We start from the raw sequence: 18,141 nt of genomic DNA, 5'->3' as shown, positions 1-18,141 counted from the left end.
GTTATTGCTGCTTTGAATGAGCAGCCAGTTGAAGTTCACCTCCCCCCCCCCCCCACACACAAGAGTGAATAGTGCTGGGGTGTGTGGATCAATACTATCAGAGGTACACCTAGGTAATTTTGGAGCCTGGATCTAAAGGCCTTTGGAGCCCGCCCCGCCCCCCATAAATTAAGCATCATCATGCTCGGCTGGGTGATCACACCACTTGGGGCAGACTAAAGAGGATTTGGGCCCACCCCCAGGGGTTGTGGAGGCCCTGGACGTCAGCCCGGAAGTCCAGGGGTAAGAGCCCCTCTGAGGACTATGATGGAATGGGGAGGTTAAGGCCCCTTCCACTTGCCCTGCCATGGTCCCAGTGCAGATCACCAACATCCCATTCACAGGGCCATTAACAGGAGGGAGAAGCAAGCATGTGAGGGCCAATGATAGGAGGCGAGTCGCCATCAGTATGCCACCCGGCCATTGTGATTTATTTGCATGGAATAAGGCAGGGGTGCCGAGGGCCAGAACAGGGAACCTAAATGGGTGTGACGCCCCTGTTCTAGAAGTACATTTCTTGACGGACATTTATTTATTTATTTACATTCCTACACTGCCCCATCCAACGGCTCTGGGCGGTTTACAAACTAAAACAAAACATTCAAAGATCAAATTTAAAACCATAAAATCTGAGCAATTAAAACAGTTACAAACAGTTTAAACAGACCAAACAAATAAGGGCTCTCTCTCCTGTATTCTGTCATCTTAAGTTGCGCAGAAGGGAAATGCTTGACTAACAAGCAGAAGGTTGCCAGTTTGAATCCCTGCTGGTACTGTATTGGGCAGCAGCGATATAGGAAGATGCTGAAAGGCATCATCTCATGCTGCGTGGGAGGAGGCAATGGTCAACCCCTCCTGTATTCTACAAAAGAAAACCTCAGGGCTCTGTGGGCACTGGGAGTTGAAATTGACTTTACGGCACACTTTACTTTACTCCTGTATTCTACCAAAGACAACCACAGGGCTCTGTGATCGCCAGGAGTCGACACCAGCTCGATGGCACACTTAACTTTAAAGGCCAATAATGTATTTGAACCATGAATGTCTGTGGGGAGTGCATTCCACAGCCTAGAATGAAACATCAGGATATGTATGGGAAGCACTTCACTCAGTGAGCTCCCAGCTGAGGGTAGGTTGACACACACATGCCAGTTCATGGGCATGCTGGGTATCCTTTCAGCCTGCAAATGTTGTTTGAAAGAAACATGTATGCTGCCGCAAGATGGGATAATATAACATATCAAACCAAGTAAATATGGATGAGGAGGTAACATGTACCTGATGTTTCTTCCCCGGTCAGTGGAGGGGGGGGCGTATCTGAGGGGTTGGAGGGAACATAGGTTCTGGGTTGGGAGGTGGGAAGGGATGGTATCTCTGGATGAGAAAGGGGTGTGTGTGTATGTGTGTGGGGGGGGTATCTTTCCATTCCTTTGCCCTCCCCTGCTCAGACTCGAGGGTTTTCTTGCTATTAGCAGAAAAACAGAATCCTGAGAACGTGGAACAAGTCAGACAAGTGACTTGTCAGGCAATTATGTGGCATCAGCACCCCCAAGTGGCTGGCAGTCACCCTGCATACAAGAGGCAGACTCTTCTAGAACAGCTGTAGGCAGGGGGAAATGGCTTTGCACTCCAAAATGCTCCTCTGCAAATTATGAGGAATATTTTCTGAATATTCAAATATCTGGCAAATATTCACCCAGTATTTAGCAGCAGTGATTGATGATATTCATATTTGATTTCTTTGTCTGTCATTTGATGGTGCTGGCTAGTTAACATGTAGTGGAATTTAGTATTTCCATCAGCATGTGAGATTTCATATTGGATGACTGACAAAATCAAAACAAATAAAAAAAAAATCCCACCTATCCTAAACCACTCACATTTAGAATGTTAACTATTTTAACATTTGCGTTTGAACTGTGAATTCAGATTTCAAAATTTGAAATTCCACTTTCCAAACTCTCTAGAAAATTCTAGGAAAATGGGTTGGGCCAGGTTCACACCCCAAGCTGATGATGCAGCAAGAACTACTGCCTGAAAGCACAGTGTAGATTATGAAATAAAAGTGCCACAAAACTGCAGTAAAAACTCTTTTAACTCAGTAGTGTAGTTAGTGAGCATCAAGCGTTCTGCCAAAGAACTACGGCAGCTGAATAATGTAGTATGTGAAATACAAACAAGGAGAGGTTTAGGTAAATCAAACAATTACATTATTCGTAATGTTAATAGCATTTTAATATGCAAATTTCTTTGCCGTCAAGGATCAATCTCATTTATTCTCAAAACAGTCAGTGAGGTAGGACACCATATTCCCCACATTACAAGATGAGGAATTAAGAAATGACAGCTTGTCCAAGGCAAGCCATTTGGTTTATGGCTCTGCATGGATTTCCTTGGCTTAAGTCTAACCATCAATCTTTTCAACTGTACTTACAGAGGCTCAGGAGCAAATCCACCAGGAGAGACCAAAGACACTTGGGCATATGCAGGCTTGGTGGAATACTCAACTTTGAATGCGTCTGCCCCAACCAATGTGCCACTGGCTCAAAGCGCCCTCTTCAGGGTTGCATTTGTAAACATATAGTGGCTGTGTTGAATATTGAGATATTATCTCTCCAACGAATATAATCTCTTCCTTGCCACTCTGATGACTGATTTGATTCTGTTTGTTTAACTGCACGGAAGGATGTGCAAAACCCACATGAGAATGTCACTAAGTCTAGTCTAAACTATTTGGGCTTCCTGCCAAAGCTCTCAGAGGTTTTACCCAAGTTTGCCTCAACTTTTGCTTTTGTCAGAGGTAGGCAACCTTGACTCTCCAGCTGTTGTTGAACTACAATTCCCATCATTCCCAGCCACAATTTATTGTGGCTGGGGAGGATGGGAGTTGTAGTTCAACAACAGCTGGAGAGTCAAGGTTGCCTACTCTGCTTTAGATGATAGTTGGTGGAAACATACGATGACATCTTCAACTAGTTTTATCCAAAAACATTTCCATTACTCAAGACATGTTGCATGAATTCACTCAGATGCTGCTTTGAGCAAAACTCAGTGCTAGCTCTTACCAGGAAATTACCGAGTGCATGAATTGTTTCATGTGATTTTTTTTTCCACTTGTCCATAGCTGCCAGATGAGTCACAGGAGTTACAGTCTCATTGCCCTACTGCACACTTCACATGAACTGGGCAAGCTCAGAAATATGAATGCAGCATTTAAAGATCAAAGAATAGGTCCACTGAAAAGCATGTGAGGGCTGGAGCACAAGAAGCATCCTTTGAGTTGGTCACATCTGGTTATTCAGGATGTTCTTTCACAATCAGGATCTTGCAGCCTCACAGGGACACTACATACGCTGTGGCAATGTACCTTTTGCCTTGTCCATAAGTGGATTTATCCCAGGTGTACGTCTGGATCCCCAGATCATGGCCCCCAATTTTCAGGCGACACCTGGAGAAGAAAAAAAACATAAAATCTTATGCCAGAACCTTTATTGTGTGGCAAAAGAAAAAAGGGGGTGCTCCGTGCACCCATGCTTTGCCTTGGGCTTTCATCTGGACATTGGTCAGGGGAAGGATGCATCCAGGCAGACATTTAACAGGTGCAGCTTCCCCAGTCATTTCCTAGAGTTGCCCCTGATGAATTTCTGCCTGATGCATCTCTGATCAAGACAATGTGTGGATGCATGGAGCCTCATTTCTAAAGCCATCATCATATACCAAATTGTACAAAGTCTTTACAGCTTGTTATTTATTTAACATATTGGTATACTGCCCAAAGCTTATATGGCACAGAAGTTAAAATGGACACCTTAACTTGCAATTTCCAATTCTTTTTAGAGCATGAGTGAAAATGTAAAGCATCTTAACTCTCATCTCAAACTGAAGGTTTTTGGAGTACTGAATTTGGAACAGGCAAGAGTTCTGATAATTAGCTCCCTCCAGTCTGAAAAATGCCACCAGCTGCCGTCCTCATGTAGTAGTACTACTACTATGAATATTTATATACTACTCTTCAACCCAAGTTCTCAAAGTGGTTTACATAGATAAATAAATAAATCCATCAATAAGATGGTCTCCTGCCCTAAAGGACTCACAATCTAAAAAGAAGCATAAGATAGACACCAGCAACAGCTACTGGAGGGATGCTGTGTTGGGATTGGACAGGAGCAGTTGCTTTCCTGACACCCCTGGAAAATATAAGAGTATCACCACTTTAAAAGGTGTCCGTTTGCTCAGTTATCAGGGGCACCAGTCTTATAAAAGGATCACAGCCTGGCTCACAGCTCAATACAGCTTCAAAAGGTAGGCTGAATTAGCTTGTGTTGGGCTGTGACCTGAACATGAGCAGAATCATTCATAAAACTGAGCCTACAAATGAAAAAGTAACTCATATAGGAATATTGGTGTACATCATTGCTTAGTATTCCAAAATTACCTGTGTTGTACTCCCTCCCAAATCCTAGTGCCAAACTTCATCCATACCCAACCATCTCTCAACAGAAACAACAAAGGATATTGGCATCTTCTAGGACAATCAATGGCTATTAGGCATGATAGCTAAATGGAACCTCCATATTCAAGAGCAGTATCCCTCTGAGCATCAGGTTCTGGAGATAAACAACATGGGAGGGCTCTGTTGCCTCCACACCCTATATATAAGCTCCCCAGATACATCTGGTTAGCTGTTATTGGAAGCAGAGTACTCAGCTAGAGAGGTCGTTGCTTTGATCCAGCAAAGCAATTCTCGTATTCTTATGGTTTCATTCATAATTAGATCATTTATATTAGTGACTTTAGAGGGAGCAGAAATTCTGAAGGCCATCAACTTGTAGTGTACTGTTGGCACTGCATCTTTTAAAAGCAAGGAAGACTCATCTATGGCATGATACTTACACTTTCCCAGGCCTAGCGATGAAGCACAGTGAGTAGAGGCCGAATTCAAATTCAGGGCTACTTCCTATGATGGCGGTTCCAACCTTCTTGTAGAAGCCATCCCAGCTGAACTGCAAGCTTAGCACATCTGGGTACGAAGTCCACTAAAAAGAAAGAGGAAACAGAACATTCAGGCTGGGGAGCATTCCCAGAGGCAGCAATTAAATGTGTCAAGCTTCCACTGGAGCTGTAAAACAGAATAGTTTCTATCCTGTGCCTGAAGAGATGAGCATTTGCAATTACAATACACAGGTAACGTGTAGGCAGCATGGCAGCATCCCCCCACCCCCCATGTCTGGCAGGAGACTATAGGTATGCTTGCTTTGTGTGAAGTGAAGAAAGGATTCATACTGTGCTGAAGAGGGTTGTATATTCTCTGAGCTATGCTTCATGTCCCTTCTGCTGGGGGTGCAAAATCTGACAGTACGCAGGGCTTCTTCTGTCAGGAAGACAAACTTTCCAGTTTGTCAAGAAAGTACACAGTCAATCAGCTACATTCCATTGTATGGTTAAGACTTAAAAAGAAAAAGAAAAACTTAGAAAGGCTTCTTGGGGTTGAATTATGACATATTAGGATTGCCTACCTTCGTACTAGCCTGCCCATCTTTTGAGATAATCTTTGGAGTCCTCCTCCAGGTGCCCCCACCCTCTGGGGAGCAGCAGGTGGCAATGGGAGAAAGCGGTGGCGCTGGGGGGGGGGGACTGAGAGGGGGCACAGAAGGGGCAAAGTGCATTTCTGGGTGGGGCGATGACTGTGTCCCACAGGTTAGATTTTTGAAACAGAAATTGGGGGGGCAGGTGGGGGTGGAATGTGCCTCCCCCTGCCCTCTGGAGCCAGCCCTGACTGGGGAGAACAGACCTTCTCCATGATGGTGCCCCAGCTGTGGAATCTTCAGAGAAGCTCATCTGATACCAACTTTAGGGTCCTTTTGGCAATGCGGGACCTTTTTGTTTTCTCAGGTCTTTGAAATGTGTACTTTAATCCCCAATCTGTTTGCTTTTATCTCCTATTGTAACTGCGGTTTTGATGTGTTATTTTTAAAATTATGTTGTATTTGGATTGTTTTTAAAGGGAGTATCTATGACAACTATATTAGTTTAGGAAGAGCTTTGGTGTAGGCAGCAGCAGGGACTGGATAAAATATGGTACCAATACCCTAGTAATCAATTTCACCCCACTGAAAAGCTCCAAATATTGTTAGAGAGCCAGCATGGTTAAAGCCTCAGACTAGATCTGGGGAGACAGGGGTTTTAATCTGCGATGAAGCCCACCCAGCCATAAAACTCACTGAGTGATCTTGGGCCAGTCAAGCTTTCTCAATCTAACCTATTTCAAATGACAGTTGTGAAGATAAGAGGGTTTCTATGTATCGCCCTTGGAGGAATAGAACTGTGTGTATGTAATAACAAAGGCAATTCATAAACCAGCCCGGTCTTACCACTACACACCCCTAGGTGGCAGGCTAGGTCAGCACTTTGTAGGGAACAGGAGCAGATGCAAGCAACTTGTCTTGTATATTGAGGTTATCAAAATGATGAGTAGAGACAAAGACTTGATCAAACGGGGAAGCCACGAAGGACGGGGAAACAGGTAAGGTCAGAACATGGAGAAGAGAGACCTAGTGGAACCCACTGATGTGGGTTGCTGAGCCTTCGGAATTCAAGGCTTGAGTGCTGGTTCAAGGACCAGAGGAACCTGGGGAGAGATGCCAATGGTTTCCATGGCTGTGGAGAAAATCTTATAGGGTCATATTGGAGTGCATGCCACTGTTTCCAATGGAATGAGGGGAAAGGGTTGCCATGACCAGAAGTTCCTGGATTCTGAGGGTTGTGCTGTTTCACTTAGCACCCCAAAGTATCTCAGATTGGCACTTGTATGAAGTGGGTTACTAGGAAGTTCAGAGCGGACAAAAGGATGTACTACTTTGCACAAGGCATAGTTAACTTATGAATATGATGGTGGCTTTAGAAAAGTAATTATGCAGATTCATGGAGGAAAGGACTCAGGGGTGTAGCTAGGGAAGAGGGGACCTGTGTTCGCCCCTCTCCCCAGCAGCCCCCTCGGAGTGAGGGAAATAATGAAGAAAATAGGGAGGGCTGGAGCTGGGGGTCCCGAGTTCTTTGAACCCATCCACTCAATTATAGCTACACTCCTGAAATGACTCCTGTTAGCCATGATATGCAGGTGGCACGTCTGGTGTAATCCTCTGAATGCCAGATGCTGGAGGCAAAGCACAGGCGGGGTGGGGGGGAATGGTTGCCTTCATGGCTTGCAGGTGAGCTTCCTGGAGATATCTAGCCAGATAGTAATTGTCTTTTTATTGGTATGATTAGGTTTGTTTGTTTAAGACAACAATATAAAACAAGGGAGGGAGGTTAAGGGAAGAGGTGACTGATCACTGCTGCAAAATGAGTACTGGATTAAATGGATCCTTGGTCTGATCTGGCAGGGCTCTTCTTGCTTTCTGAAGATCAGAACAGTCGCCAAAATGACAAAGGGGTGGAGGAAAGCCTGCCTTGCTCTCCTCCTGCCCTTACTTTTTTCATGCAATGCACAGCTACAGCAGAGCATTAAGCATATGTATTCTAGTTCTCCTTTTGCACAGAGCAACAGTTAACCTCAACAAGTCTGGCCTGCAAATAGCAATACTGGGCCCTTCCTTTCTGCTATTTATAGGACTACCTACATTTTTATTCTCCCTGCTCTACTGCCTTTATCAGCACCCTAGCAACTGGTGCAATATGCAAGGGATTCTCTCTGCAACATTCCTGGTAGATAGGATATGCTATAGAGCAGGGGGCCGGAAGTATGATACCTCTCCCCAGTAATCCCATATCTGTAGTTAGAACTGCTCAACTATATACAGAATCTGGAAGGAACACATTGGCCAGTATCACTGATAGTAGAAGAAAAAAAGCATTTCTGGTCCTGCTCAAAAGCAAACTCACCCTAAGTTATCTTCATCCCCAGGAAGAGATATAACCAATCTAAAAGAATTATTGTGTAATTCCTATCCTTAAATGAGCTAAGAAAAGTGGTAGTAATTGTTGCTTTCTGTAACACTCCAGTAACCTCTCTAAAGCAGTAACTGCAGTAATTAAAAGAAGGCTGGCAACAAAATGTAATCATCTACACTTATCTAAACACCCCGCTTTCATCCTAGTACTAACCTTGATAGAGGCACTTCAGTCTTTTATTTTTACATGTATATCCCGCTCTTCCTCCAAGGCGCCCAGAGCGGTGTACTACATACTTCAGTTTCTCCTCACAACAACCCTGTGAAGTAGGTTGGGCTGAGAGAGAAGTGACTGGCCCAGAGTTACCCAGCAAGTCTCATGGCTGAATGGGTATTTGAACTCGGGTCTCCCCGGTCCTAGTCCAGCACTCTAACCACTACACCACACTGGCTCTATATGAGTGGAAGCTGAACTTTCTTTCTCCACCCCGACCAGAGATGGCCAATATGATAGGCTCACACTACCTAGTGCCCTCCCCTTTGACCTACTGAAGATCCAGGTAGGTGCCGTGCTTTGATTTAAAGGGATTCTGCTTGCCCATAGCACTATTGCTATGTAGTGCCGAAGGGATCATTGTGTCATTTTCTTGCTGGCCCAGGATTTTGCTTCCTAGCTGAAGCTGCAAAACTGAAGGAAAAGAGCTCACCAGTATATTTCTTCTTGAAGTAGCCTGGTCTGCTCTTCATCGTCCCACCACCCACCCAGTTTCTGCAGGCTTCTTTTCTGGAACCTTCCATTCAGCTAATAACAGGATGGCCAGCATGTTTACTGTTCCAGCTGCTCTGCCTTTATCAGTAGTCCAGCATAAAGAAATTAAACTGATGGAGCCTTTCCTAGCCCCATGCCAGAAAAGGAGTTTCCTGTTTAATGTTTGCATGCCAGGGTGCTCTTAAAGGAACAGGAGCAGTGCCAGTAAAACAATCTTACAGATATGCTATATCCATTTATCCGGGGATTCTGCCATTGCAAATTGTCTGCCACTGAACTGCAGTGATTCCAGAACTGAACAGCATCTCTACTGTTTGTAGGGAGGGCTTACCTATTATCAAGAGCTGATGGGACATCTATAAAATATGCCCCAAAGTGTTGCATATTGGATTTAGACCAGGAAGCCTTGGGTTTGAATGTATTTCTTTGTTTAAAATATTTAAACCCTGCCCCTCCAGTATACTACTGCTCTGGGGGGCTCACAATATTAATAAAATAGATGCAATGTAAAATAAAAGATTAATAAAGTTAACCAAGTTTAAAGGCCAGGCTAAAACCACATTTAAAATTTCCATTAAAAATAGTTTCAAATTAAAAGTTATTAATAAAAAGCTAAAAACTGAGAACTATAAAAACTAAAGAACCTACCAGATATAAGCAGCAGATAAAACATTTAAAAGCCTCTTAAAAATCCCACTAAGCCATGAAATTTGCTGGGTGATCTTAGGCCAGTCACTGAGGCTATTCACATGAGCATGTAAAACCGGGCTAAGGGAGCCCATCCTGGTTTTGCACGCTCGTGTGAACCACTGGGATTGCGCCAGGATCACAATGGCAAACTCGCCGATTTAGCCACCTAATTAAATGAGGGTTAGGTTTTTAAAATGTAACAACATAAAACCAACCCCTGAGAAGCTTGAGTTGTTTTCTAGCGAGTCTGGAAGATTTGTAGCAGTACTCACCGGGCCATCATAGCTGTAGCTGAAATAGTTGACTAAGCCCTGTTTCTCCATCAGGTAGAAATGAATCCAGTTGTGGAATCCAGCTACTTTTCCTTTTTTGATTTCTCCTAAATAATAAAGAATTTGTTCTTTTATAGATTATGTACTACAAAGCATACCATTGGTGGGTTTTGTTTTTTACTGTTTTCAGCTGCAAGCAACCTCAAAGTGAATGCTACATATGCACATTTTAGTGGTGCTTCTAGACAATAACCAAAAGTGGGGGGGGGGGGTTGTTTCACTAATATTGACTCTGTTCAGTGATGATTGCCTGTTATTTCGTCCCCATGCAAAATGCAGGCTTTGGAAGGGCAACCACTCATCACCAGCTGCCACCATTAAAAAAAAACAAAAAACAGCAGCCATAAAACTGAAGAAGTTTTCCCATCACCTGAGCAGTGAGGTGGAGATGTCCAGTGAAGCTGACCAATATTTGATGTAGCTTCTTTGGTTGTGTTTGTCTATAGGATATACAGTTCATATAATGTGGTACTGGAAAAGTAGGTTATCTCACAAGTTAAATTTTGGAGTATTGGTATGAGGGGGGAAATGGCATTAGTGAGGAGAATCTTGTTCTGTAGCTGTGATTAAGAAAGCAGAACATTTGGCAGAGAGGATCTTGAAGTAACTGCAGCATTAACCCTACACACCCTTTTGAGCTTTTGTCCAAGGATACATGTTTAGACCAGATTGAAAAACAAAATAGACAAGAGTTCCATAGCCTTATGCTCCCTTTCAGCTTGGATTATTTCCCCTGCCAAATCCTCTGAATGAAAAGTAAGTCCCTATGTGCTTTTGAATCCTTTTTTTTTTCAACAGAGGTGTGTCACCTGCCAGAAGGTTGGCCTTCTTGCATTTGAGTTTACTTTGCTTTGGCACTTGAGTTTTGATAAAGATATGTTGTTATACCTAATCTAGGAGCAAGGAATCCATAGAACCATGGGGGTTACAGCTACAACAATGTGTGCATATCTTGCTACGCCAGCAAAGAAATGGCAGAGGAACTTCCATATTTATAGGGAGAAGATTCAATCCGAGTGCAGATGACTTCTGACTAATCCATGTGTGTGCTCTGTATCAGGAGGAGATCTAGAAGATCAAGTCACGATGGTTTCGATGTACTACTGTTAGGGCCAATTGTCCATGATGCGACAGTCACATGAAGTTTGTCCCTAATGCTTTTATGTTGGACTTTTATGCTTTTATGTTGCAGCCATGGAGGCAGCAAATGAAAACAGAAATTTTGGGTGGCAGGGGAGAAGGTTTTCTTTCTCCCCCGCTCCCTGCAGTTTTTCCACTAAAAATGGCCCACAAACAGTTTTTTGCCTTGCTACTGTTATTGCTACTTGCCATACCAGTAGCAAAACAAAGATACTGGTATGGCAAAGTTGGAAGCATTGCCTGTCAATAGAGAAAATACCTTTTCACCCTCATTCAAAATGAGGACAATGGTTGAGGGGAGGTATTTGCCCTTGGAGATGGCGTCTTGTAGCCAAATCCAACTGGCTATATGGTTTTGTGACATCATCCTGTTCACCACAGGATCCCTGATTAGCTGGGATCATGCAGTGAAGAAGTGCTTTCAAGAAGAAAAAGGAAATGATGCCACAGCAGCAGAAGATGAGGCAAATCATAGCTGTGAATAGGAATAGAAAATGCATATAAGAGCAGTGGGGGCTTCCTCTTTGGGTGGGGGCATAAAGTTTGCAACTGTACCTATAAAGACATGCTCAAAGCCACTGGAATCCTCATCATTGCTTCTGGAGTAAAGGCCAAACCACATCTCCTTGAGGTCAGCAACAAACTCTGCCTCTGTGCCATAATGATCTGGTAGGAAATGAAGGGGAGAGATGGACAAAGAGTCATTTCCTGGTCAAAAGAAACCACAATGAGACATCTTGAAGAGGGGTTAATCATCTTCCAGGAGTGTTGCAAAACAAGAGACAAAAAACGGGGTTTATATCGATGGGGTAGCCTGGAAAACAGAAATGAGAGAGAGCTCAAGGCATCTTTACTGATAAAAATCTTTACACCAGTTTAACTGTCACGTATGGATCATCTGCACTGGAGAGAAGGAATACAAAGCCTCCACATCATTATTGAAAAGATTTTTAAAGAGCAAAAAATTTATTTGGAGAAAACAATGTGGTGGGAGGAGGTGGAAGTACTCACCTCACACCCAGCATCTAATTAGTGCCCACAACCTATGGAACCAATTTCTTACTCCAAAGAACATGCATGCAATAGTTGTGCCATTTGGGGGAGCATCGATAATTTACCTTCGCCCAGGCATTGCTCCTGAAAACTCCCCACCACCACCACCACCACCACAAGGAAATCACTTGCTGAGGCAATGTCATTTAGCCATTCCAATTATTACTCAACATTTCTTCCAGGGCAAGAAGTGCATCAGGGAAGGCCCTAATAGATTATTGTGGGATCTTATTTCAAGTAGTGGCTAATGGCTGCCCCCAAGTCAATAACTGTTCCAATACACAGAAGAACATTTTTCAGGGTTAGAGCCGACTAAGGATCCCAGTCCAGCATTCTGTTTCCAGCCAGTAAGAGCCGGCTAGATGCCTCTGGAAAGCTTATAAGCACCACAAGAAGGCAAGAGTCCTCCCCCTGGTGTTTGTCCCCAACATTTGGTACTTGGAGGTACACTGCCTCTGAACATGGGGGTTCCATTCAGCTGTCACAACTAACAGCCATTCATAGACTAAATCAATCTAATCTCTTTTTTTTAAGCCATATGAAGGCCAATCTCAGTGTGACTTTGAACATATCATTGGCCATGGCATGCTTGCTCCCCTCACCCACCCATGATCCCCGTTAAATAGCAGACATAAGGCATGGTCTGGATCAGGAGCTCTGCATGCATTCTTTGCCCTGGAACAGGCTTTTATTCCAGGGTAAATAGCATTCATGCAGGAGTGATCCAGATGGGGACTGCAGCTGGCAGAAAGGTTAAAGCTCTCTTATCCCCACTGCAGTCCCAGTTCAGACTGTGTCGCCATGCACATGCTATTTACAAAGTTGTCATCATCATCAATCAGGAGTTTAAAGTCACATCTAGTTTGACCCTAAGCTAGCACTCATTACCACATATTGATGTCATTTACACAACCAAAAACCTACTGGAGTTTGGGAGCTGGGTGTGCTCCCAATTTTTGGTTGTGTGGAAAGAAGTTAGGAGGAAAACCTGAGTAGCTTTTCTTCCTACCCGGCTTCCACACAATCACTTCTACCCAGGTTTCCCTCCTACCTTGCTTCCACACAACTGAAAACTGGGAGTACACACAGCTCCCAAACCCGGGTAGAACACAGTTTTTGATTGTGTGAATGACCTCATTATGGCCGAAGAATTGTATCAGTTGTGGGTATGTGTATGGGGGAAAGTGCTTCCTTTTCCATCCTCAACCTTCTGCCAAACATCTTCGCTCTCTCGCCCTCCATTCATAATTTTATAAATCTCTAAATTTTTACAGTTGTCAAACATGTAAATTTGAACCAAGATTTACTTTTCTTGTGAAGGAATTGATAAAGCCCTTTCATGACCTCTGTCTTCATGATCTCCTCCAGGAAGGTATCCTGCTCCTTCAGTTGCTCAGCCGTGAGTTTTTCCCCCTGCCCAACCTTCTTGTGGTAGTTATCCAGCAGCTTAATGAAACTGGCATAAGTTGGCTTGGAGAAGAGCTTCTCTTGGTTGACGTAGGTGAAGAGGCTGCACAATCAAGAACAATGCCTCCTTTAACAATGGCCATTTATCTCTGGCAGGTGGAAGTATTTATTTATTTATTACATTTATATCCCACTCTTTCCCCAAGGAGCCCAGAGCAGTGTACAGAGCTCAGTTTCTCCTCACAACAACCCTTTGAGGTAGGTTAGTCATAATAAGCATGGACATATGAAGCTGCCATCCACCGAGTCCAGCAACCACTGGTCCATTTAACTCAGCATTGTCTCACTAGGGCTTCTCAAGATTGAGTCCCCACATGTTGTTGGACTACAACTCCCATCATTGCCAACAGGATTTCATAACTTCTTGGGAATCCTATATGCATTTATCTGGAATCAAATCTCACTGGACACGGTGGAAGAACTAGAATTGGCTTTAGATTTTTTTCTTCCCGAATTTGTTTCAGTCCTCAGTATAACACTTGCACCCTTTTAGCTTTAAATGATATTTAAGAAAACAAAAAGTTTAATATCTGGCATACCAAAACCCCCACAAAAAACCCCAAACTCACCCCATTTTGACTGAAACTCAATAACAACATATTGATACACACAACCCCAGCAGAAGAGGAAAATTCCCCCACCAAAAGAGAAAAATTCACTCATGACTTATAAATCAAATGCCTTGTACCAATTAACAGAACAAAATCTTTGGATCTCTGGTTGCTATATATTTTGAATAGCCATGTATAAATCTGATAACCAAATATCTCAATGAAGATTTCCATTTTTTGAGATTTAAAAACTGGAATGCTAGAAAGATTTCTCTTCCTCCAAAAACCCAATATTTCCTATCATTGAGACTGAGGTACAGCCATGTAACTGTCTGCATTCATTTCACCATGTTCAGTTCTGCATTCCATCAAGCTAAACATGCATCAGATGAGTTTGTGTGGAACTCACGGTTCTGAGGATTCATCGTCTTGGTTATTATTATTTGAAGCCAAGTGTTGTTTGTTAAGAGTGATGTCAGACTCCGCTGCTCTGTTGCTGTCACTTTTATGAAGCTGCTCAGATACTTTTTGCAAGTCCTCATTGGTGATGGCATCCTCACTGCTGGAGAATCCCTCTGTGTGAGAGTCAATTTTAGCATAAGGGCATGATGCAACAGTAGAGTAAGGTGCCCATAATAAATAGGCCCTACCTCATGGGTTCCTCAATTCAGGGGAGATGAAGAATTCACGGCCCTGCTGGAGGAACTGCAAAAAGGGCCCAATCTGCCCTATGAAGGCTAGGAACATAGGAAGCTGCCTCACTCCAAGTCAGACCATTAGTCCATCTAGCTCAGTATTGTCTACCCAGCCTGGCAGCGGCTTCTCCAAGGTTGCAGGCAAGAATCTCTCTCAGCCCGATCTTGAAGATGCTGCCAGAGAGGAAACTTGGAAACTTCTGCATGCCAGCATGTGGGTGCTCTTCCCAGAGTGGCCCCATCCCCTAAGGGGAGAATATTTCACAGGGCTCACACATGTAGTCTCCCATTCAAATGAAAACCAGGGCAGAACCTGCTTAGCAAAGGGACAATTCATGCTTGCTACTTCTAGGCAGGCGCAGTGGGGAAATGCTTGACTAAGAAGCAGAAGGTTGCTGGTTCAAATCCCCGCTGGTACTATATGGGGCAGCAGCGATATAGGAAGATGCTGAAAGGCATCATCTCAGATCCCACAGGAGGAGGCAATGGTAAACCCCTCCTGTATTCTACCAAAAGAAAACCATGGGGCTCTGTGGGAGCCAGGAATCGAAATCGACTTGACAGCACACTTTACCTTTACCTTACCTCTAGGCAGGCTTAGAGCAGCCTGGCACAATAGAGGATCCAACCTGGATCCAGATGGAATTTGTCATGGAATCTAATTTCTCCCATCCCCAAATTCTTCCAATTCCATAGTTGGTCCTAACAGCAAGACCTAAATACCTACTACCTACTTCCACTTGGTGGCCAGCCAAGAGGCCTATTCATCCATACAAATCCATATTAGGAATCTACTGTTTCAGTCAGCATTGGCCAGTAAGGGGTGCACCTGCCGCTGGTGTGTGTCAGTTGAAGCGGGAAAGGAGATTCCATCATTATCCGTAAGCACTGACAGGTGACAGGGGCATGCTGGTCAACACCATGCAAGTATTGGGTTGCTGACTGGCTAGTAGCCCCTGATGATGTCAGCAGCCTTCACTCACCTTGGTGGCGGCTAGTCAGTCAGCAACCACATGCTTGCATGGTGTTGATCAAAATATCCACTTCTTCTGTCACCTGATGGTTACTGGGAATGTATGCCTTCCTTTTATTTTATTTCTATTTTTTATAAATACAGAAATGTATGATATTTATTTCCCCCCATCAATTGCTCCAAAGTGGCATGCGGTTATTCCTCCGTGTGAACCGTCTCAGCAGCTGCCGCAGGTTTCAGCAGCTATAAACTTTGTCTATATCAAATGATACAAGTACTCACCAGCAGACCCAGTGCCGACTTCATTTCCACCTGTGTGAACAACAAAAGAAGAGATGATGTTTTCAGTGTAAACCACATCAAAAGCCCTTAGGCTATATATAATGTATATCTGATCTTGGAGAAGAGCTGTAGCTCAGTGGCAGAGCATCGGCTTTGTATGCAGAAGGTCCCAGGTTCAATCCCCGGCATCGCCAGTTGGGCTGGGAAGGGGAAAGGGCCGGGAAAGATGCCCAGAACCCTGGCAAACTGCTGCCAGTTAGGCTTGGCAATACTAAATGGACCAATGGTCTCAATATAAAGCAGCCTCCTATGTAACCTATGTCAGTGTGACTCTTAAGCACTGCTAGCTTCAAGACCCCAAATAAATTAACCAGGTATGGACCTCCCAGCCCCAGGCATGTACAAAACCTTCCCATTTATTTCTGTGAATAAATACTCTAGTCTTATCAAAAATGTGCATCACATTCCCAAAACACTTGCTTGCAAAAATAGGTACATGATTTTTGCAATAAGGAAGCACTTGTCAATTTGCAAAGTATTGTATAGTATCTTTAATTGCATTTAATTGCACACACATGGACTTTGTGCATCACAGTGCCACAACTTCCCCGTGATTGTTTCATATCCTTTCCCAGTTCCAAGGACCAAATGATACTATTGCTAATAATTCCACCCTTTTTAATTGCTAATGTTACTCAGTAGTCAGGGCTATTCTTTGGAATGAGGAATGATGTGCAATGGTCCAAGCTGTGCCATACATTTCACAAAAGTAGGTTCAGGATTTCACTCACCCTTTCTGCAACGGATGTGGTAGTCCTCGCAGCAGTTCCGATGTTTTTCACATTTGCTATTACAATGGCACATATCTCTTGGGTTGTATTTCTCATTACACCGCCCTTGGCAGGAATCGGGGGGACTATACACAGCTGAAAGGATACCGGGGGGAGGGAGATATATTTGGATTAAACAGTAGCAGCAAGTTATGGTGAATACTGGACGTGTGGGCAGACAGGTATGAAATACCAGCATACAGTTTAATAGTGCTAGGGGAACACCATCATATGCGATAACCCAGAGGCGCTCTTACCCCTGGACTTTGGGGCCGAAGTCCAGGGCCTCCACACACCCTGGGCGCCCCCAAATTCTCTTTAGTCAGTCCTGGGTGGTGTGGTTTGTGCCCTCAAGAACCTATATGTTTAAAATGATTTTAAATGATATATGCACATGGATATGGTGGTTAACTTGCAGTGTGGGGCCTCCAAAGGCCTTTAGGTCCAGGCTCCAAAATGTCCTAGGTGTACTGCTGCGATAATCTTTAACATTTGAGAAAGAAAAATGGAGCTGTGTTTCCAGAATGCTGAGAGGAGATGGGGCATGTCAGGACATATAGTGTGGGTGACCCAATCCATACCATAGGGTGGCCCCACAAGGTTAATGTTTGATTTCAAAACAGAGAGGCCTCAGGGCTAAGGCGTGTATGGGATCCCTTCTTTGCGGCTCTCAGAGAAATACTGTGGAAATGTGACAGTCGGACAGTGTTATGAGGAAGGCTTTCTCTATGTGCCCAGAGACACTTTTAATTTAAAATGATATAATCTTATTCCACACCTGTTCTGTTAAAGAAGTGATGTGGACAGAATTGAATTTGAATTCTTTATTGGAATTTAGGAGAGCCCTAAAGACCTGCCTGTTCGGCCTGGCCTTCCAGTGCTCTTAAATTATTTTAAAGGGTCTTTGATGTTTGTGAACCACCCTGAGCTATTTTGTAAGGGCGGTCTAAAAATTGAACAAACAAACAAATAAATAAATGGGAAGGGTGATGCATATGGCTATGGTGAAGAGGGGTGAGACTACAAGGCCAACAATACCCACGATTGTCTGTTTTACTGGCACTACTTATTATAGCATTTTATTCCATTAATAATTTTATTTCTAAAACAGTTCCCTTACCTTTCTGCATAATAATACAATCAAGGCAACTTACAAAAAGATTAAATTTTTAAAAAAACACCTGCAAGATATTGAAAAATAGGTTTGGTTTTTCAAACTTTGCTTTTAGCATAACACAATCTGAAAGTCTTGCTGAAAATCTTCACTGCCTAAGTCAAGGCAGGCAGTGATGGTGGGGTCACACACCCCTCTTTAGGAAAAGCCATCCCACACAGCTCTGGGTGCCACAGACAGACACAGAAATGCCCTGTCTTGTGTGCAGACCCACACCATACCTCAGAGGGCAGCAGGACACAGGGAAAGGCCTCACT

At 43.7% G+C, this 18,141-nt stretch overlaps 1 protein-coding gene across 3 annotated transcripts in view; it reads right to left on the bottom strand.

Annotated features, from left to right (window-relative positions):
* Nucleotides 1–2,916: 2,916 nt before the first annotated feature.
* Nucleotides 2,917–18,141, bottom strand: part of ENDOU (endonuclease, poly(U) specific) — a 51,255-nt gene continuing 36,030 nt past the window's right edge. For 2 of the 3 annotated variants that reach the window (XM_053298566.1, XM_053298564.1), the window contains exons 2-9: nucleotides 16,672–16,806; nucleotides 15,881–15,910; nucleotides 14,340–14,505; nucleotides 13,220–13,422; nucleotides 11,415–11,525; nucleotides 9,660–9,766; nucleotides 4,933–5,075; nucleotides 2,917–3,487 (exon numbers count right to left, since the gene is read on the bottom strand). In XM_053298566.1, coding sequence (XP_053154541.1) covers nucleotides 3,373–3,487; nucleotides 4,933–5,075; nucleotides 9,660–9,766; nucleotides 11,415–11,525; nucleotides 13,220–13,422; nucleotides 14,340–14,505; nucleotides 15,881–15,910; nucleotides 16,672–16,744 — 948 coding nt within the window. In that variant the 5' untranslated portion in view covers nucleotides 16,745–16,806 and the 3' untranslated portion in view covers nucleotides 2,917–3,372. The remainder of the gene's footprint in view (nucleotides 3,488–4,932; nucleotides 5,076–9,659; nucleotides 9,767–11,414; nucleotides 11,526–13,219; nucleotides 13,423–14,339; nucleotides 14,506–15,880; nucleotides 15,911–16,671; nucleotides 16,807–18,141) is intronic. The other variant, XM_053298565.1, reaches the window with a different exon arrangement.

This window comes from Hemicordylus capensis, chromosome 2, assembly GCF_027244095.1.
Source record: "Hemicordylus capensis ecotype Gifberg chromosome 2, rHemCap1.1.pri, whole genome shotgun sequence".
Lineage (NCBI taxonomy): Eukaryota > Metazoa > Chordata > Lepidosauria > Squamata > Cordylidae > Hemicordylus > Hemicordylus capensis.
Note: the sequence above shows the minus strand (reverse complement) of the source record. Positions and strands in the feature narration are given on the sequence as shown.